The 21415-nt window shown below is 48.7% G+C and overlaps 1 protein-coding gene across 1 annotated transcript; it reads left to right on the forward strand.

The window, feature by feature from the left end:
* Positions 1 to 7838: 7838 nt before the first annotated feature.
* Positions 7839 to 21317, forward strand: PLK1 (polo like kinase 1). The gene is made up of 10 exons (XM_060123570.1): positions 7839 to 11356; positions 12035 to 12203; positions 12974 to 13118; positions 14115 to 14208; positions 15559 to 15778; positions 18741 to 18896; positions 19862 to 19939; positions 20126 to 20280; positions 20384 to 20566; positions 20816 to 21317. The coding sequence occupies exons 1-10, from the start codon at positions 10949 to 10951 to the stop codon at positions 21020 to 21022; spliced, it is 1815 nt and encodes a 604-aa protein (XP_059979553.1). The 5' UTR covers positions 7839 to 10948; the 3' UTR covers positions 21023 to 21317.
* Positions 21318 to 21415: the final 98 nt, after the last annotated feature.

Genomic DNA, 21415 nt, shown 5'->3' on the forward strand with positions numbered 1-21415 from the left:
TGCCCACACTTCTACAGCTAAGGTGATGGTGAATCCAGGCATTCTGGCCCTAGAGCCCATACTTTTAATCATTATGCAGGAATCCCTCCATGTTCTAATACCTTTCATTGCCCAAATTGGATCATTTGACCAGCCCTTGCTGTACAGAAAGCATTTTCAGGCAGGCAAGGAAAAGGGGGTTGGGGATGGGTATTGTTGACCCATCCGGCAATGTCTGCCACAGGCAGGAAACCTAATGCTCCCTCTGAGAAGACTGTCTTCTTGCTATGGGCCCTGTTGTCTTGCAGCTACAATTGTGATCTGACTAGTTAAATGGGAGCCAGTTTCTTGGGAGAATTATCCTGCTTGCAGTCATTAAATTGCATCATACAGTTCTATACCACATGGTTGCACTCTATAAAGGAACACAGAAACTAGATTAGACAAAAATCCAATTAGAACGCTTGTTGCAAGTGGCAGAAATCCAGCTTGAACCAATTTAAGCAAAATAAGGGACTTTATTGGCTTACACAACAAATCACGGAAAAGACTAGCTTGAGAAGCAATGTAATGTGAACCCTGGGCAAGTTAATTAATCTGTCTATGCCCTCCCCTTGTAAGCTGTACAGTAGGAATGACAGTAGCACCCCATAGAATTGGAATGGATTAAATGAGGTACTGCATGTAAACATTGTGGGCAGTTCCTGGCACTTAGAAGCACCCCATAAGTGATAACTTATCATTGCAGGGACAACTATATCCAAGGATTTAAACCCCATCAGGGCTCTTTGCTTTTATATCTTTTTCACCTTCACATTAGTAGTGGTATAGATTGGGCTGCGAACCATCAAAATACAGAAGATTATTTGAATATGAAAGAGAAGGTTATTTTTCACTAACCTAACAGTGCAGCAATAGGCAGGTGGTCCAGGGAAATGTCATCAGGCACCCAAGTTTCTACTGTCTTGTCATGTGGCCACATTTAGCTGCCAGAGAGGCTGTAAATTTAGTGTCTAGCTGAGCAGCCAAAACTCTGAGGAGGGAGGTTCTGGTAGTAGAAGGAGAGGGAGAGAGTGGACGTGGGGAGACAGCAAGCCGGCCCCCCCAGGCCTGTGTGTTGGCTTCCTTTTCTGCTGCTGCAAGTGGGCTTTCTCCATGCATCAGGGCATGTGGCAGCTTACAGCTCCAGATTTGCATCCTTCCAGCTTGGTGACCCTGAAAGAAAGGTTTCTTCCCTCCAGTTCTAATTTGGAAAATTCCAGAGAAAGGTTCTTACTGGTTTGTCGTGAGCCCACTGTGGCCAATAGTGTGTGGCCCTATGATTAACCTGATCTGGGTCATGACCTTTCTTCCATCCCTGCATTGTAGAGAAACAGCAGAGTCCATTTCCAAAACAAGGTGCTGGGAAGACAAAAACAATGGCTACTACGAATAGCCAAGGAGTCTATAATTATGGACTGATACTGTGTGAAAGTGTGTTGACAGTTGTGTGTATCCTAGGAAAAGCCAGCTGGACTCTGTCTCCATGGTGGCTCTCACCCCAGGGACAATCTCTCACCAGACAATTACTTTATAACCCCAGAGAAGAGAGTCGCTTTGTCCTCAGAATACTCCTAGAAGAGTGGAGATGGAAGAGACCTTGGTTGGGACTCTTTCCAGTTGGCTTAGGGCAGAGAGGGGATTATTGGCTCATGTAGCTGATAAGGCCAAGTCTAGAGCTGCCCTTGTGCTGGATCCCAGCACTCACAAAAGCGTCATCAGGGACCTGTCTCTCTTCAGCTCTTGACTTTGCTTTTCTCTGAGTTGGCTTCATTCTCAAGCCTTCACAATGTGATGCTGCAGCTCCAGTTATTGGTAGAAAGAGCTCCCCTTCTCTGACAGAACCCCTGGACCTGGCTCTCACTGGTCCAGATTGGAGGTATCCAGCCTCAAGTAACCACTGTGGCCAGGAAGATGGAATACACTGATCGGCTGGGCCTGGGGCACATACCCACATGGACTGAGAGTTGGTGCCTGGTGGCTGTGGTGGGGGTGATTTTACCAGAAGAGGAGATGAATGGGTGCCAGGCAGTAAAAATCATCAGGTGTCTAGTTCAGACCTTTTCCCCTTCTCCAGATGTCTTCTTTGCCCAGCCTTATCCCCTGCCCAATCTCTCACTACTCTTGGTCTTAGGGAGTACCTCCTGAGGGGTACCTGGGCCTGGACTGGGGACACAGAGAGGATGTTGCTTAGCCAAAGTGGAGTGTTCAATAAAGAGCCATTTGGAGGATGCTCCTCTGCCTGGAGCTGCTTCCTCATGGGCCCCATAGCACCTTATGGAAGGGCCCTTGTCAAGGTCTCGGTAGAATTCTAGTTACGTACCTGTGCTCTTGTCTGAGTGCATGCTATCTGTGAGCTCCTGAGGAGACAGGCGTGAGCCTGTGTGTATCCGGCACATACTTCATGGTTGATTACCTGGATGTGAGTCCCCCTACCCCTGGTCCCCACCCTACCCCAGATAAGTCTCACATTGCAGGATCCTGGGTGCAGGGAACAGGTTGAACAATTGACTTGTGAGCCTCCTGTTGACCGATTCTGTTTCACGTGGCTGCACAGGGCCCTTGTGGTTGGTTGGGATCTGTGGTGGCTTCTGAATTAGTCACTTCTGCATGAGCCAGTTCACTTAGAGCCGAGGCCACAGTGCCTTTCTTAGTGACTCTGGCCCATCTGGGTGATGACAGACTTGAAATGAATCAGACAAACATTGCTCCTATTAACACATCCTTGGAAGTTTCTCAGCTATAAAGCAGCGATCCTGATGGCTAGGGAAGCCTCCCTTGGTGTCTTGGTCTGGCTGGTGTGAGCCCACAGTGTGTCCAGAACGTGGAGCTCCAGCCACGTTCTGACTCACCCTAAGCCATTTGCCAGGAGAGATTGCATCTAACAAAACTAGGGGGTCATATCTAGCTGACTGATATCCTATAGGTAGCTGCTGTGGAGCTGCAAGACCCTTGAAATGGCATTGGCAATATTGGAGCAATGTGTTCAGAGGCCTGGTTATTTCAGAACTGGTGTCAGCAAAATGTCCTGCCAGCTTGGACCAGTTCCCATAAGTCCATGATCACTGAAACACTTCTAGAGCCCCAGTGATGGGACTGTGTTTTTGTAGAATGTGTACTTGCTGCCCCTTGGGGCTAGGAGGGGGGCGCCCTGACCACAGGCTACATCACTCATTTATTCATTTAACAAATACTGAGTGTCAGGTACTGCCCTAGTGGAGAATGAGACAGAGCCAGTCCCTGCCCATAGGGATCTTACAGCTTAGCCCGGAAAACAAAACAGAGTTCTCTGATGGAGGCCTGAGGGGCCCTTCTTGAGGGTCACCATAGTGGTGAAGAGTGTGGATGCTGGGGGCAGCAGATCAAATCCCACCCTGCTGTTTTCTAGCCTTGTGACTTTGGGCAAGTTATCTCACCTTGTGGAACCTCAGATTTCTCATCCTTAAAATGGGGAAGATGTGTAGGGGTCATTATGATGCTTAAATGCATTCGTACATGAGACGCATGAGTACGGGCTCCGGGTAAGCACTCAGTAAATGGTAGTTATGACTACTATTATTAGGAATGATACACCTTATAGTATACTGGGTGTACTATACTATTAGGTATACCTTATACTATTGATATTATTAGAAAGTGAAACTATTGTATAAGGTGCAGCATTCCTATATATATATATTTTTTAATTAAAAGTGAAATTAAGACCATCTTTCCCTTTATAATCAGTTCACCAGAAAGAGGAGTTGGGAAAAAGAATTGACCCTTCCTTGCTTTGCATCTATGGGGTGCCAGGCACTTATTAGAAAACATTTACTCCTCCCAACTGTCAAAAAAGTAGGGATTTTTACAGCCCATTATACAGACAAGGGAACCGATCTTCAGAGAGGTTAAGTAAATTTGCCCAATGTCACACAGCTAATAAATGGCTGAGCTGGAATCAAAGCCAAGTCTTTTTTTTTTTTTTTTTTTTTTTTTTGCGGCATGCGATCCTCTCACTGTTGTGGCCTCTCCCATTGCGGAGCACAGGCTCCAGACGCGCAGGCTCAGCGGCCATGGCTCACGGGCCTAGGCGCTCCGCGGCATGTGGGGTCTTCCCGGACCGGGGCATGAACCCGTGTCCCCTGCATCGGCAGGCGGACTCTCAACCACTGCGCCACCAGGGAAGCCCCAAAGCCAAGTCTTATCTGACTGCAAAGTCCATGTTTTATGCAGCAAAGCACTTGGCCCTGAGGACTGCACTTTCTGCTCTGTCAGTGTTAGTCCTTTGCTTTCCTGAAGTTTTTGCTGGCGGGTTGGCCACACCTGCTTTCATTATGCACTCTGACTTGGACCCTGAAGTAAGAAGAGGTAGCACAGGACATCCTGCTTCCCCGAGGAGACTAAATAGCTTGTTCTGTATCTCCAAGGCCATTGGGCATCAGGCACATGGTTCATGCATATGAAAATCATTCAAGAAAGAGAGACACAGGAATGGAGTCCACACTTCTGACTTTCAAACCTTAGGTCTGAAGCCCGTGGGTTTTCTTGGCCCTGCCAACTTGTCTCTTCAGCTGCATTCATCTCAGCCTTTGGTGTCTGCTGGGTGCACTTTCTGATTTTTGGTGGAAGTAGCAAGAGCCTGAGGTAGCAGTATGGCCAGAGGAGAGGGGAGAACAAGAAAATATGAGAGACCCAGGAACTGAAAAGTCCTGTTGAAGACTCTTTTTTTTTTTTTTTTTTTCTGTTGAAGACTCTTGAGCTTCCTGGGAATAGGTACAGGTTCTTTTTATTTCAGTAGTAATAATAATAATAACAACAACAACAACAGCCATGTGCTTGGTATTGTTTGAAGTACTGTCCTCATAGAATCTCTTCACAAAAACCCTAGGAGATAGGCATGTCATCTCCTAGTTGGAATCCTAGGAGATGGGCACAGTAATTATCCCCATTTTATAGACCTGGAAATTGAGGCACAGAGAGGTTAAGTCACTTGCCTGAAGTCACACAGCGTTTGAACCCAGGGTTTCTTAAGTTCATGAGCTTAACCAACACATCGTATTTGCTTTTTGGTAGGAGTGAATGTGCAAGTGAGTGAGTGAACCAAATGAGTCTGGGATTTGGTTCTTGCCAGAACAACAAGGCCCTGAGAGGCAGTGTACAGACAGGTGTGCTTTGGAGTCAGCAGAGTTGGGTTGTAATTCAAGCTCTGCTATCTCCTGGCTACATGACCTTGGGCAGGTAACCTAATGTACAAGTGCTCATTTCCTCATCTTCAAATGGGAGTAGTAATCCTTTTCTTCTAGGGTCTTTGTATGGCTTAAATTAGATCATCTCTGTAAAGCTCTTAGCCCCGTGCCTGACGTATAGTAAGTCCATAGGGCTCACTGTTAGTAGTAGTATTACTGGTACTATGCAAATAGATTGTATTAACATGGCACACTTGCAGCTATATAAAATTGAAAGTCCATGTTGACAAGGACTAGAAGGGAATATGAAAACAGCTGTTAAAGGATGAAAGGGAATTAAAGTTTCTTCAATGCTTCATCATTTTTTTAGTAAATGTTCCTAAATGGAATAAATAAAACATACATGCAGTGGGTACTCAACAGGCCTTTGAATGTATGCATGAAAAACAGTCTAACTTTAAAAAATTTTTAAATTTTGTTCGGCTGCGCTGCATGGCTTGCGGGACCCTAGTTCCCCGACCAGGGAGCGAACCCACATCCTCAGCAGTGAAAGTAGAGTCCCAACCACTGGACCACCAGGGAGTTCCCTGACTTTTTTTTAATTGGTTGAATCCATTCCTTATAAATCATACCTTATGATAGTGGATACCCTTGAGGCGTTGTAATTGAAAGGGGGCCTGTGCAGAAAAGAGTTAACACTGCAGGCCTGTAATGATAGCCCTATAAATGCTGAATTTCCTACTAGGGGTTTGTGTAAATTTGCAATGAGAGAAAAAGGGAAGTTTTTAAAAAATGGCTTTGTATTTTGTGGTTCTTGTATCTGGATATATGATAAAATTGATTTAAAATGTTACATGCTTATAATTTCATAAATGCTAGAGGAACCATCTCAAACATGCAAAAATGAAGAAGGTATTGGTGGGGTACAGCTTCCTTGCTTTTACCATCAAGGGGTGGGTTGGAATTTAAATTCTTTGGGTGTTAGAACTAGGACAAGTCTCTGTAACTGATGATTTTTCCTATGATTTGTGTCTGTTCGAGCCTCTGGAAAGAGGGTGACAACATGAAAGGAGAGGCAGTCTCTGGATGGAAATACACATTTGGATTTTGAAAAGGCAGTTAAATTGATAATAAGCCGTGTTGAAATCAAATATCTGACCCTTAGAGCCTGATGGCTGTCCAGTTTGATGTGCATGTTTTTGAGTGGGTCAGTTTGGACTCTGAGACTGACAAGATAAAAAGGAAGCCTTGCTTGTCACTTGGACTTGGACCGTGGCTGTTCGGCACTGCAGCACGCCTTTGCTGGTCCTGAAAGCACCTGGCTTGATTGGAATCCCAAATGCACTGATCCTAATTGCTTGGACCTGACTCTAAGCTGAAACCTGACCCTGGCTGTCATGCAGTTTCAGCCGCAGCAGGAGGTGTGCTGCGCTGAAAGCAGACCCAGGCTCCGTGAACAGGACTCAGACCCTGGGACCACTGGAGATTACGACCCCTTCTGTGGAGCTCTAAACGATGAAAATATACATCGTGGATGCTGGCTGCACCAGCTGGGTCACATACAATACCCGTAGGAAGGGGCCTGTTCTCTGATGGGACCATCTAAAATCAAACTGCTGATCAGCTCTTTACATCTAATGCAGAGGCTAATTGCATCCTAACTTGTGATCCCTACCACAGTCTGCAAGTTGGAGGAGGGCACGTCACAGGGACTTCCACCCCTCTGCCTGCTTTTGACAGATCAGACTCTGGGCCTTCTCTGGGGGGCAGCTCACTGCTGTTGATTTGTGTGTTTGGCGTTCTGGATTAGCTGCAGCTTACTGCGATGGGCTGATAGCCTTACTCTACCTCCTCACGTTTCCCTCTCTACACACACCTTAGTAAGGTAGATGGATTATTCAGATATATCCGTCTCTGGAAAGGGATTGATCTTTTCTAGGCTTTCTCTGGATAAAAGGGGTGGGAGCTTATATAAACCCACTTTGAAATGTTTTAAATTCAGGATTTCACCCTCTGTTAGTTTGCTAGGGCTGCCATAACAAAGTAGCACAGACTGGATGGCTTAAACAATAGAAATGTATTTTCTCTGAGTTCTAGAGGCTAGACATCCAAGAGCAGGAGTTGGCACGTTTCTCCTAAGGCCCCTCTCCTTGACTTGCAGCTGGCAGCCTTTTCACTGTGTCTTCACATGGTTGCCCCTCTGAGAGTGTCTGTGTCTTAATCTCTTCTTATAAGAACACCAGTCATATTGGATTAGGGCCCACCCAGATGACCTTATTTTACTTTAATCACCTCTTGAAAGGCCATATCTCCAAATACAGTCACATTCTATACTGGACGTTAGGGTTTCAACATATAAATTTGGGGAAAACACAATTCAGTCCATAACATATCCTGATCAATTCCTGAATATCTTTCTGGTTAAACTGTATTAAAATATTTATCTGCAAAAATATTCTGTACCTCTTGCATACAGGTCTCTGGATGAAAGGCCTGGATGAGAATAAGAGATGATTGAAAAAATGTAAAGTTAGGATTGCTGATCTGCGGGGCATGCTGATTTTGAAACAATGAGAAAAAACAGAACCTGGCAGCTAGGGAGCTTTGGGGAAGTGGCGGGGTGGTGGGGGAGTGGGTGGCGGGGGGGGGGGCATTTATGATCTTTGTTTCTCAGAAACAAAGGAAAAGGAAAGCTCCCAGTGCTGCCTTTCCATGAACGAAAGGCATAACTGAGATCCATATTGCAGGTTGGTCTCACCCTTTTGTATGGGGTCCTACTGATAATAATTTTGCTCTAAAGTGGATTTGGCCCTTAAGGGCCAAGGAGGTGGACTGTGCAGAAGAGAGCTAATCAAGCAGGCCTGAGACTGCTCTCCTTAGAAAGACCTGCTCACAATGTTGGCCCTGGCTGGCATCTGGGTTCTTGGATTTCAGGAGGGTTCTCACCATTCCCTAAATGATAAGAGTTGCTCACAGGGCCTAAACTGTGCAAACAATGTGGTTGATGCTGCATACCTGCTTTCCTTCCAGGAATGTGGAATTTTGGTGTGTGCTAGGCAGAGGGTGCCTACGTGACCAGCCCCTAGAAAAGTCCTGGGCATTGAGTCTCTAATGAGCTTCCCTGGTAGATAACATTTCACACATGTTGTCACAGTCATTGCTGGAGGAATTAATTGTGTCCTGTGTGACTCCACTAAAAAAAGACTTTGGGAAACTTGTGCCTGGTTTCCCCTGGATCTTGCCCTATACACATTTTCCCTTTGCTGATTTTGCTTCATAGCCTTTTGCTGTAATAAATCATAGCCATCTGTGAGTAGGACTATATGCTGAGTCCTGTGGGTCTTCTAGTGAATCATTGAACTGGGGGTAGGTAATCTTGGGGTACCCCAACACAGGGCACAAGGGGGACTTCTGGCGTGTTGGTCGTGTTCTCTTTCTCAGTCTGGGTGCTGTTTACATGGGGTGTGTTCAGTTTATGAAAATTCACTGAGCTGTCCCATTAAGATATGTATAGGGACTTCCCTGGTGGTCCAGTGGTTAAGACTGCACGCTTCCAATGCAGGGGGCCCGGGTTCGACCCCTGGCCAGGGAACTAGATCCCGCATGCCCAACTGAGCTGACATGCCGCAACTAAAGTCCCCCCATGCCGCGACTAAAGATCCCTCTTGCCGCAACTAAAGAGATCCTGCATGCCGCAGCGAAGATCCCTCGTGCTGCAACTAAGACCTGGTGCAGCCAAATAAATAAATATTTTTTTTTTTTGCGGTACGCGGGCCTCTCACTGTTGTGGCCTCTCCCGTTGCAGAGCACAGGCTCCAGACGCGCAGGCTCGGCGGCCATGGCTCACGGGCCCAGCTGCTCCGCGGCATGTGGGATCCTCCCGGACCGGAGCACAAACCCACGTCCCCTGCATAGGCAGGTGGACACTCAACCACTGCGCCACCAGGGAAGCCCTAGTGTACTTTTTTTGTACATAGATTCAACTTTATAAAAAGATAAAAGAGAATATTACACACTACAGGGATAAAAAAATCATAATTTTATTTATTTTTTTGGCAGCACTGCAGAGCATGTGGAACTTCCCCAACCAGGGATCAAACACATATGCTCCCTGTAGTGGAAGTGTGGAGCCTTAACCACTGGACCACAGGGGAAGTCCAATAACTTAGTTTTAAAAAACAACTTGCTTTTATTTAGAAAACATTTTAATCACCCCTTTTTACCAGGCATTGTCCTGAGAGCTTAGGACATGGGGTAGGAAAGAGGTCTTCATTGCCTCTCAGTTTATTGGGAGTCAGATAAAGAGATACTTGTAATATGGTTGACTTTTGCTAAGTCCTAGCAAAGACACCATTGGACGCTACAGAGCTGCTAACCTGGGTAATTCTCAGGGTTACCATTCCAGTATCTACGGAAGCCAGACAGACAAATGGGCAAAGAGGGGTAACAGGGAACTGTGACAAATTGGGAAGGTAAGTAGGCATAGAGTTGCCACAGCTAATGGTTTTTCTTAAGGAAAAACCACAAATCTTAATTTTTATGTGAGCTCTCTTGATTTTTTTTTTTTGCGGTACTTGGGCCTCTCAGTGTTGTGGCCTCTCCCGTTGCGGAGCACAGGCTCCGGACGCGCAGGCTCAGCGGCCATGGCTCACGGGCCCAGCCCCTCCGTGGCACGTGGGATCTTCCCAGACCGGGGCACGAACCTGTGTCCCCTGCATCGGCAGGCGGACTCTCAACCACTGCGCCACCAGGGGAGCCCAGCTCTCTTGATTTTTAAGTCCTGTAAATGAATCCAAATTTTAAAAAGTGGGAGGCCAAACAAAACACCTCTGCAGGCCAAATTTGGCCTTGGCCTACCAGTTTGCCAGGGATTCTGCCAACCAACCATCCTTCCCCTCTTACCGAACAATTGAGGGTCCACTGTTTTAGGCACTGGGAAATAGAGCAGTGAGCCAGCCAGACAACTGTCTTGCAGAATGGCCTGGGGGCAGGGGTGGGGGAGGGTGGTGTCTGGTACTGTGCCCTTCAAACTTCAGTATGTGTGGGAATCACTGGGTAGATTCTGAATTGGGAGGTCTGCGTTGAGGCCTGAATCTTGGCCTTTCTAACAACAAGCTCCCAGGTGATGGTGATGCTAGTCTTCCCTGCCGTTATTTGAAGGAGGGGAGTAGGGAATTTGTCTTGAAGGTGCATTTGCCTGGCAAGCATCCTCTTTTTACTTAGATTTTAGTTTATTGGGGTGACTTGGAAGAGAGTTGATGACCTCGGAGGTGGGTACTCGGGCTCTGCCAGCTATCTCTTGGCGCTGCCAGGTCTCTGTTCTCAGAGTTTATAATCTAGAAGGTGGCGTGAGGGGTGGAGGAAGGTGCTAGGAAAAGCTTCCTGGAGGAGGTGCTTGTGAACTGCAGGAGCTCCCCGGCCGCCAAGAAAGGGAAAAACCTTTAACTCCCCCCCTCCTGGGGCTGGATCTCGGCGTCCCCGCACCGGGTTTGGTTTCCCAGGCATCCCACGTGTCTTCGGTCCGCGAGTCCCTGTCAATCAAGCTTCTCCCCCAGGGGCTGGGTACGGGTTTAAAGGCGGCTGCAGTGCAGAGAGCTCCCAGAATGCCGCGCGGCGGGCGGGTTTGGATTTTAAATCCCCGCGGCCAATCAGTAGCGCGTAGGCTTTTGTAACGTTCCCGGCGCCGCGTTTGAATTCGAGGAGGAGCAGAGCCCTGCCAAGCCTCTGCCCAGACCTTGCTAGGTCCGCTGAGCAATTCCGGGAACATGAGTGCGGCGGCAACTGCAGGGAAGCTGGCGCGGGCACCAGCCGATCCAGGGAAAGTCGGGGTCCCTGGAGTTGCAGCTCCCGGAGCCCCGGCGGCTGCCCCGCCGGCGAAAGAGATCCCGGAGGTCCTAGTAGACCCGCGCAGCCGGCGGCGCTATCTGCGGGGCCGCTTTCTGGGAAAGGGTGGCTTTGCCAAGTGCTTCGAGATCTCGGACGCGGACACTAAGGAGGTGTTTGCGGGCAAGATCGTGCCTAAGTCGCTGTTGCTCAAACCGCACCAGAAGGAGAAGATGTCCATGGAGATATCCATTCACCGTAGCCTCGCTCACCAGCACGTCGTCGGCTTCCACGGCTTTTTCGAGGACAACGACTTTGTGTTCGTGGTGTTGGAGCTCTGCCGCCGGAGGGTGAGTGTCGCTGCTGGGGGACTGGAGCTGCCTGGGGACCGGGGTTGGGGCGCCCGCACCCGGAGCTGCTGGGGAGGAGGTGCTGGGAACCTCGAGCTGGGGATGGAGAAGGTCTCGGGGAAAGAGGTGCTTAGCATTTGGGGCCTCTAGGAGAGGGGGTGCCGGTTAAGTGGAGCCCGGGTCAGGTTGGCTCTAGGGAAGGCGGCTCCCGGACGCTGGGAGTTGGGCTGAGTGGGGGAGGTGCGGGTCGCGGGAGAACCCTGCTAATGGACGCCAGGGCTTCCGGAGTTGCTAGGTAAGGGGTGCTGTGGACCCGAACCTCCGGAGTGGGGTTGGGTCAGGCAGAAAGTAGTTGGAGCCAGACTTAGTAGCTTCGGGGAGGAGAGGGGTCAGGAAAGGGATCTGCTGCTGCGAAGAGGCCCGGGGCAGGGATACAGGGGACTCTGAGCTTCCGGAGTGGGCTGAGAGAGGGGTCCCAGGTAAGGGACTTGGGAGGGAGCTGGTGGGAGAGGGGGTGCTATGAACGGTTGTGGCCTGGCTTAGGGGAGAGTCTACATCGCAGTTGTCCTGGAGAAGGAATGGGCGGTAGGGTCCTGGGCTGCCTTCACCTAATGACACCCCCTCCCTGCCTTGGGCCTGAGTACCCACTCCCCACTCCTCCTTCCCTCCCCCGCCCAGTCTCTCCTGGAGCTGCACAAGCGGAGGAAAGCACTCACCGAGCCCGAGGCCCGCTACTATCTGCGTCAGATTGTCCTTGGCTGCCAGTACCTGCATCGAAACCGCGTTATTCACAGAGATCTCAAGTTGGGCAACCTCTTCCTGAACGAGGATCTGGAGGTGAAAATAGGTGAGGAGCTGGGCCTGCAGAGACACTTGACACTACGCTCTATGGGAATGAGGAGGAGCTGGGAGAGAGGGAGGGAGAGAGGAAGTCGGAAGGAGACAAGGGAGGGAGGAAGAGGATGGTAGGAAGTCTGGGCTATTGATTGCCTCTAGAAGCCTCTCTTTAGTACAGAAATTTAGAACAAAGAGCCAAAAGCCAGTGGCTTGCCTGCAGATGCAGTTTTGGTTGTGTGTGCTCTCCTATACAGTATTATTTTAAAAAAAAAAAAAAGGATTTGAATTTGTTTTCATTTTTTTAAATCGGGAGACATGATTTTGAATTTGGGGCTCCTTTTAAACAGTTGGGTGCTCCAGCAGTACAAACAGGGGCAGCTCTTTGTCGGACTGAAAAGCAGCTGTTCCCTTTAGGTGCCCTCTGCTTTGTCACAATCCCCACCCCTCCCTATCACTTCCTCACAAACTTGCCAAGTAGCCATCTTGACATTTACCTGCTTAATCCCTGAAGGCATGTGACTTTTGCTATCCCTACCAGTTCCCTTTTAGAAGCAAAGCCCTCCTTTCTAAGGGAGGGGGTGAGGAGGGTCTCTGGGAGGCCCCTCCCTGGGGCTAGCATGGTGGGAGGATTCCTGAGCACGCCTTGCTACACACAAGAACTAGAGGCTTGAGGGATCAAACTTCCCTGGTTCTTGATGGTTACACCTGAACCAGCTGTCCGCATTGACAGATGACAGAGGCTAGCATCTGAGTCCCCCCCTCTTCCTCCCTCTGTCCCAGGGGATTTTGGACTGGCAACCAAAGTCGAGTATGACGGGGAACGGAAGAAGACCCTGTGCGGGACTCCTAATTACATAGCTCCTGAGGTGCTGAGCAAGAAAGGGCACAGTTTCGAGGTGGACGTGTGGTCCATTGGGTGTATCATGTAAGTTGGGAGTTGTCTCAGGACCCACCCAGCCTCAGCAGAGGCCTTTTTGGATGTCTCACCTGGCAGACCTTATCCTGTAGACCTTTCTGCCTTTGGGAAGGCTGCTCCAGAGGACAGACTGATCCAAAAGGAAGCCTCATTTCCATATCTTTTCTTCTCACTGGTGTATCCTTTAGGATTCCTGCAGCCTGGGCCATGGGTCTGGGGAATGGGGGAGGGAAGGTCTCCACAAACTTGCTCTAGTCCCTTGCTATTCAAAATATGGCAGACCAGCATCATCATCACCTAGGAACTTGTTAGAAACACAGAATCTCAGGACCCAGGCTGACTGGGTCAGAATCTGGATTTTAAGACCCTTGAGCTTTTCCATGCACAATAAAGTAGTAGCACCACTGATCTAGGAAGCAGCAGTGGGTGGGAGGAGTTAGGCCAGGAGTTATAGCTGGCAGGAGGAGGTCCTGTGGTCTGTCTGGATCAAGGCCATCAGAGGTGGGTGGGTGGTAGGCAGAGAGTTGGGCCTGTTCAGGTGTCACCCCTTTCATGGTCGCCCTGGGTACTGGAGAGTTAGAAATGAGTTGTCGCAGTGGCTTTCCTACTTCACTGCAGTGGAACTTTTTCAAATGAAAACTTGCAGCCTTAAGTACAGAGCTATTAACCGTGGAGCTGCCTCTGTAGGAGCAGATAGCCCACTTGCTTTGACCTGTCTTGTGTTGGCTGGCAGTCTCTGGAGCCGTGCTGTAGTGTAGGCTATAGCAGAAAAGTCACTGGCCCATGAGAACCGAGTCTCATCACCTGTATTCTACTGAGGACTCCTCCCTGCCAGTGTTTTGGCTCCTGGGGCTGTTCAGTGGACTTGCGGACTGTCCTCCGGGACCCGAGAGTCATAGTGAATGTCCAGAAGGTGTCTGACTTCCTTTCTGGCCCTGAGAGGATTCCTCCAGCATCTGGGTTTTGGTTAGGAGCCTTGAGCCAAATCCCTCCTTGTGCTTACAGGTATACCTTGTTAGTGGGCAAACCACCTTTCGAGACCTCCTGCCTAAAAGAGACCTACCTCCGGATCAAGAAGAATGAGTACAGTATTCCCAAGGTGACTAAAAACACTTTAAGTTTACATTTATTTTATTTAATTTTCCCCCCGCAAAGCTATTTACTGAGCCCAGCCATATCCTGGGGACAGAGGTGGGTCAGTCCTACCCCTAGGGTAGCCATAAGAGCTTTAGAGGGTCCTTGTCTGAAATTGCATACAAAACCTGACGTATGTGCACAAAAGCATTTTTTCTTGGGGAAGAGAGTTTGTAGGTTCTCAAAAGGTTGGGCAGATAAACCAAAAGGTGTGTAAAACAGAGAGCATAAAGGAAGTAGAAGGCAGACAGAGACATGCTGCTTAAGCCTTGGAAGTGGACTGTCTTGATTCAGATGGGCCCTGCCACTTAGCACCCAGATCGCAATAGACAGATGGCCTGAATCTTCTGAGCTGCAGTTTCCCATCTATAAAATGGAGTCCTTACCCCAGAGCACCTTGCACACAATAAGCGCTCACAGAATTGCGAACTGCTGTGCTTCGTGACCACCAGCATGAGTGCATTGAGAGGGATAGCCTGCAGCAACCTGGCGTACGGCTGCTTTCCAGTTTGGTGTCTTTGCCTTGTGTGAAGCCAAGAGCCCTGTCTCCATAAGGACAGATGGACTGAATCTGTCATAAAGGGTCACTTATTGGACAGAGCAGAGTGGTTCCGAGTGTGGGTGTTGGCAGCTGACTATGCCCCCGTGTGGGTGCTGGCTCTACCATTCATAGGGGTGTGTTCTCAGGCACTTAACCTCTCTGTGCCTCAGTTTCCCCATCTGCAAAAGAGGGATGGTGATAGAGATCTTCACCCCCTGGGTGTTTCTGTGAGGGTTAAATGAGCTAATAGATATGAAGTGCTTAGAATATTTTGCTGGCACATAGTAAGTGCATAGTTGATGCTAGAATATTAGTGTGCACTTGACCTGCACTGGGTTTGATCTCCTCACCAGGGCAGCAAGCTTGGTGCTGTGTCCCCATTTTATAGATGAATTTACAAAGGCCCAGAAAGTTGGGTTAGTTGTCACAGCCAGTATTAAGGGACAGAAGTGGGACTTAAAACAGGTCATTATGACTTCGAAGCCTGTGTTCTCAAGTGCTGCTCTAGTGGTGAGCAACTTGAATTATGCAAGAGCAAATTTTGGGAAAAAGTGACCTCAAGAGGAAGGAGAAATTGTCATTCTCACAACTTAGGTTGACATTTGTGAACTCAGTAAAGCTGCTAGTGGAAATTTGGCACCCCACATCCCCACCAGACTCAACTGCTGAACATGGCATATTTGAGGCCGGGGCCGGGGCTGCAGCTTCTTTGTGGCAGTGCTGCATTCGGGTCCCCCACCACATCCTACTTACGTCTCTCCCTCTCTGCTCCAGCACATCAACCCCGTGGCCGCCTCCCTCATCCAGAAGATGCTTCAGACAGATCCCACTGCCCGTCCAACCATTCAGGAGCTGCTCGATGACGAGTTTTTCACTTCTGGCTATATCCCTGCCCGCCTCCCCATCACCTGCCTCACCATTCCGCCCAGGTTTTCAATTGCTCCCAGTAGCCTGGACCCCAACAGCCGGAAGCCTCTCACTGTTCTCAATAAAGGTAAACCGGGGTCTGGGTAGACCCCAAGAGAGCCTAGGCCTCAGGTGTGTGAATGGATGGTCCCCATAGCTCAGGTGTGTGGTAAGACAGGCCCCAGTCCTTGAATACGTGGTCCCCATCCTCATGTGGCAAAATGCCCTTCCCCACAGCCCTGTCAGGAAAGACAGACCTTACCATGGCGGAATCAGACCCGTCATGCCCCAAAAGAAGAGAGTGGCTGAACGCCATGCCTGAAAAATTTGTATTTAAAAAAAAATTGCTAATATCACCTTGCATGGTTCTTTGGGGAAAAATGTTGAAATTTTTCAGGTGTACACATAGAGCACAATGCAGTAGACCCCACATCCCCACCAGACTCAACACTTATCAAGATTTGTCATGTTTGCTCCATCACTCCTTTTTTGTTCCTTTGAAGTATTTTTGAAGTTAATCCCAGACATCTTGTCATTTTATCCCATAAACTTCAGTATGCATCTCTTTAAAAGGATGGACATTTTCTTACAAAACCACATCCCATTGTTTGGGTTGTCATTGTTTCTAGATCTCTTCAGAGAACAGAATTAGGAAATACATAATTGGGAAGGGGGCGGGGACCTTGAATTTACGCTGCTATTTCTGATTCACACTTTTTGAACATTTTATTTTGATATTGTTTCAAATTATGAAAAGTGAGAATAGATAAAAACTTCCTGTATCTTGTTCCCCCTTTTCTCCACCAATTAACATTTTTCTACATTTACTTTATCTCTCTCATATATATATCTAAATTTCTTTTCCCAAACCATCTGATAGTAAGTTGTACACATTCTGGCCTTTACTACTTAATACTTCAGTGTATATTTTCTAAAAACAATTCTTTTACATAACCACAGCACAGGACACAGTTATCAAGTTCAGGAAATTTAACATTGATGAAACTTCTCTTACAGCAATCTTTTTCTTCACTGAAGTTACTACTTTAATTTTCTTTTGGTAATTTATAAGTCTCTGATTTAAATATAATATTATAGGATTTTTACTTCTTTAATTTTATACTTGTTTTTTTTTTGTGGTACGCGGGCCTCTCACTGTTGTGGCCTCCCCCGTTGCGGAGCACAGGCTCCGCAGGCTCAGCAGCCGTGGCTCACGGGCCCAGCCACTCCGCGGCATGTGGGATCTTCCCAGACCGGGGCATGAACCCGTGTCCCCTGCATCGGCAGGCGGACTCTCAACCACTGTGCCACCAGGGAAGCCCCTATACTTGTATTTTTTTCCCTTACATTATATACATGAATTTTCAACATCTATAAAGTATGTTATGAAATGATGTTTATTTTCTTGCAGTTCTATTTGTCTTTGGAATATATTTCACTTGAAAAAAAAAGTGCCACTTGAAAAACTTTATTTCTCTGTGTGGATATAGCACCAATTTAATATATGAGTTCATTTGTTTCAGTTATAATACTGCTATTTTAAGGATTACTTTTTTCTTTAGGCTTTAATTTTTGATATTTTCACTGGTTATATTACTATTCCCTTTGATTGGTGATCACTTGGTTAAGGTGGTACCTCCAGTGCAGAGTTACTGTTTTTCCTTTTGTGATTAATTAATACCTTGTGAGGAGTTAATTTGAAAGGATTCTATTTCTTCTCAGACTTTAGCCTACTGATTTTAGCATCCATGGTGGATCTTGCCTGCAGCAGTTATTACTGTGGTATTCTAATGGTGACTTTTCTCCTTTTCTTGTTCCTTCTACATCCATTAATTGGAGTTCTCCTGTAAGGAAGAGCTGTCACTTCTCTCCCATTTATTTATTTGGTTATTTGTGTCAGTATGGACTCATGGATATTTAATCTTGGAGCTATAATGTAATATTGTTATTTTAAGGATTGCTTTTCTTTTCTTTTGGTTTTAATTTTTGAACATAAAGCGTTCTTCAAAACGTAGCCAAAATAAGGGTGAAATTTTTTTGGAATACATAAATCCCCATTTATTCATCATCTGTTTTCAATAATTACCAACATTTGCCCATACTTGTTTTTATCTTTTCCACCTTCCCCTTTTTTTGGCTAGAGGTTTCTTTGTTTGTTTGTTTTTTGTGTTTTTTTTTTTTTGGCGGTGCTGTATGGCTTGCGGGATCTTACTTCCCCAACCAGGGATTGAACCCGGGCCCCGGCAGTGAAAGCACTGAGTCCTAACCACTGGACCTCCAGGGAGCTCCCTTGCTAGAGTTTTTAAAGCAAGTCCCAAATATGTTATTATTCCACACTTAAGTCCTTATCACAGCATAGAGTTTTTCAATTGAAAATTCATATCTTTAAATATCTTAAGAATTTCATATTACACAAGGAAAACTAGCACATGTTGGTGGGGAAAGAAACATTTAAGCCTAAAGACAATAAAAATCATCCATGCTTCTACCACCCAAATATAACTGATGTTAAAATTTCAGTGTGTATCTGTCTTTTCAGATTTCAGTCACATGTAAGTACATAAAGCAAATTTTAGGGTGGAAAAAATCTCTTACGTTTTCATTAAATGCCTGCTAAATCCATCTTGCTGATGGGTTGTGATTTACTGAGCCCTTCCATTTTCCTGGATGCAAAAGATGCTTTTAATTCTTGGATTGAAGCCAGGCAGCTCCAAGCTGCTCGTGCCTTCTAGCTGTTTCCCTGAGTGACCAGAGGTGCCCTGCAGGGCCCAGCATTGGGTTAGAGGTCTGAGTGTCCGAAGCTCTATGGCTCTGTGTGGCCATGAGCCTTCCTACAGGGCTTGGCCTGGCCCTGGAGGTACCAATGAGTGGGTACCAGGTGCTGTCACATGAGCAGGGCAGCTGCTGCTCTAATAACCTGGCACCTACCTAAAGCAGTGGCAGCGCAAAGAGCTTTTCTCTGGGGGCAGTACCAGCTGTGGCCGGGGATCCTGGGCCCTCCCAACCTGCGGCCTTTTTGCCCAGCTAATGACTGTTTCATCTCCTTCCAGGCATAGAGAACCCCATGCCGGAGCGTGCCCGGGAAAAAGAGGAGCCAGTGGTGCGGGAGGCCAGCGAGGCGGTCGACTGCCACCTCGGCGACATGCTGCAGCAGCTGCACAGCGTCAACGCCTCCAAGCCCTCAGAGCGGGGGCTGGTGAGGCAAGGTGGGCACTGCGGGCCAGGGCGTCTGGAGAGGGCAGGGAAGTCAGCCCCGGAGTGCCGGTGGCTTGTCCAGGCCCCTGGCTCCGTAATACCTTTACTTCCCCCATTTCCTGTACGTTACAGTGCAAACAAGTTAGCTTACTGGTCCAGGCCCTCCATGGTCAGGCCGCTTCCTTCTTTTTCTGACTCATCTGTTCTGTCTCCACAAGCGCCCCACCTTCCAGCACCCCCATGTGCTGCCTGTATACATTGGCACGCACTGTCTCCTCTGCTCAGAGAATCCCTCTGTAGCCTTCAAGACAGTGGAAATAACAGACCCAGATGTGCTCCAGCCTCGGGGCCTTTGCTCTCCCGGCAAGCACTTCCTCCGGATCACTGCAAGGCTCACACTCCCTGCCTTCACGTGTCTGCGCCAGAGTCACCTCCATGATCATCTCCCTGCCCCCACTCCTCTTACTTGCCTCGTTTCTCCACAACACTTCTCATCTAACACGTTCTAAAGTTTCCGTATTTGTTTATTGTATTTAAAAGAAGGGATCGTCACATGCACAGAACATAACATTTTCACGTATCTGGGATTGTCTATCTTCTCACAATTTTTTAATCATTTAAAACTCACTGATTTGCACCATGATAGAAGTAACTTACATATTCTGTGAACATTTGTTTTGATTGGTCTCTATCCCTAGAGCCAGAATGCAGGCTCAGGGAGGGCTGGGTTTTGTCATTGCTCGCTGCCTGTAACGGTGTCTGGCACACAGCGGGCCTTTGTTAAATGGGTCAGCTGAATGCATGAGTGGACTCGGCGCTCTGCACTGTAACTTTCTGCTTCGGTGCTGCCTGTCTAAGCTTGTTGCTGGCAGAGGCCTCCAGGCCTCTTGACCGAGCTCCCTGGTGTGGGCCGCCTGAGTGGACCAGAGGGGAAGAGGCTGGTGCTGATCGATCTTCTTGTCTGTTTCTGTCCCAGAGGAGGCTGAGGATCCCGCCTGCATCCCCATCTTCTGGGTCAGCAAGTGGGTGGACTATTCGGACAAGTATGGCCTTGGTACGTTTCTCCCAGCTGTGGCTCAGGTGCCACCTAGCAACCCTTCGAGTTGTTACAGGCTCTTGCCTTTCTTGGCTCCCACGTCCTCTTCTCTCGACACTCTCCTATCTCCATCCCAGGCTCACTAGTCCCAGCCCCTAACGGCCCCCTGCCCCCTTTCTGAGGCCTCCCTCCACCTACCGCTAGGGTACCAGCTGTGTGACAACAGCGTGGGAGTGCTCTTCAACGACTCAACACGCCTCATCCTCTACAACGACGGCGACAGCCTGCAGTACATCGAACGTGATGGCACGGAGTCCTACCTCACCGTGAGTTCCCATCCCAACTCCCTGATAAAGAAGGTGAGTGCTGGCTGGCCCGCGTGGGCTGCTGTTGGCCGGGAGTGAGGGCTTTGCCAGGGGACAGGCTCTTAACTCCGGACGCCCTCCCTCACTTTCCAACCAGATCACCCTCCTCAAGTATTTCCGAAACTACATGAGCGAACACTTGCTGAAGGCGGGTGCCAACATCACGCCCCGGGAAGGTGACGAGCTAGCCCGGCTACCCTACCTGCGTACCTGGTTTCGCACCCGCAGCGCCATCATTCTGCACCTCAGTAACGGCTGCGTGCAGATCAACTTCTTCCAGGTGAGCTGCAGCCCTGGAGGGTTGGGGCCGGGTATCTGTGCCTCTTAGTGGCCCACGGCATTAGGTGGGGAGTGGAAGGCACAGGACCTGTCCTTGGCAGCATCAGCAGAAGGGAGTGAAATGCCCCCCACCCCCCCACCATCGACTGGGATATCTTCCCTCTACTCCCGCCAAGGCACACAGGCAGCTGGGAGCTTCAATCACCAGTAACCCCCTGTCCGTCCACCTGCTCCCCTCCTGCCCTCACAGGACCACACCAAACTCATCCTGTGCCCGCTGATGGCTGCCGTGACCTACATCGACGAGAAGCGGGACTTCCGCACGTACCGCCTGAGCCTCCTGGAGGAGTACGGCTGCTCCAAGGAGCTGGCCAGCCGGCTGCGCTACGCTCGCACCATGGTGGACAAGCTGCTGAGTTCACGCTCGGCCACCAACCGCCTCAAGGCCTCCTCGTAGCCCCCCCACCCCCCTGGACTGGCACCCTCCTCCCCCCCACCAGCACCTCGGCCCACGCTGGTTAGATCCCTATTTTATGGGGTGTCCCCCAGCCCTGGGGGCTGGGGTGGAAGCTCCATCATCCCTGCAGGTGGGGCTGCTGTGTAAGTTATTTTTGTACATGTCCCGGTGTGGGTTCTGAGGCCGCTTCCCCTTCCCTCTCAACCTCACCATATGAATTGTACAGAATATTGCTATTGAATTCGGGACTGTCTTTTCCTTGCCTTTATATTACATTAAACATATATGAATCTTCCTTTTTCTTCTTGTGTTCCCCGAGGGGTGCCTGGCACCCGGGTTCCGGCCACACTGTTGCTCTGGTGTCCCTGGCGGCCCAGCCTCTGCTGGTCTTTT

This window comes from Lagenorhynchus albirostris, chromosome 15 (assembly GCF_949774975.1).
Source record: "Lagenorhynchus albirostris chromosome 15, mLagAlb1.1, whole genome shotgun sequence".
Taxonomy (NCBI): Eukaryota; Metazoa; Chordata; class Mammalia; order Artiodactyla; family Delphinidae; genus Lagenorhynchus; species Lagenorhynchus albirostris.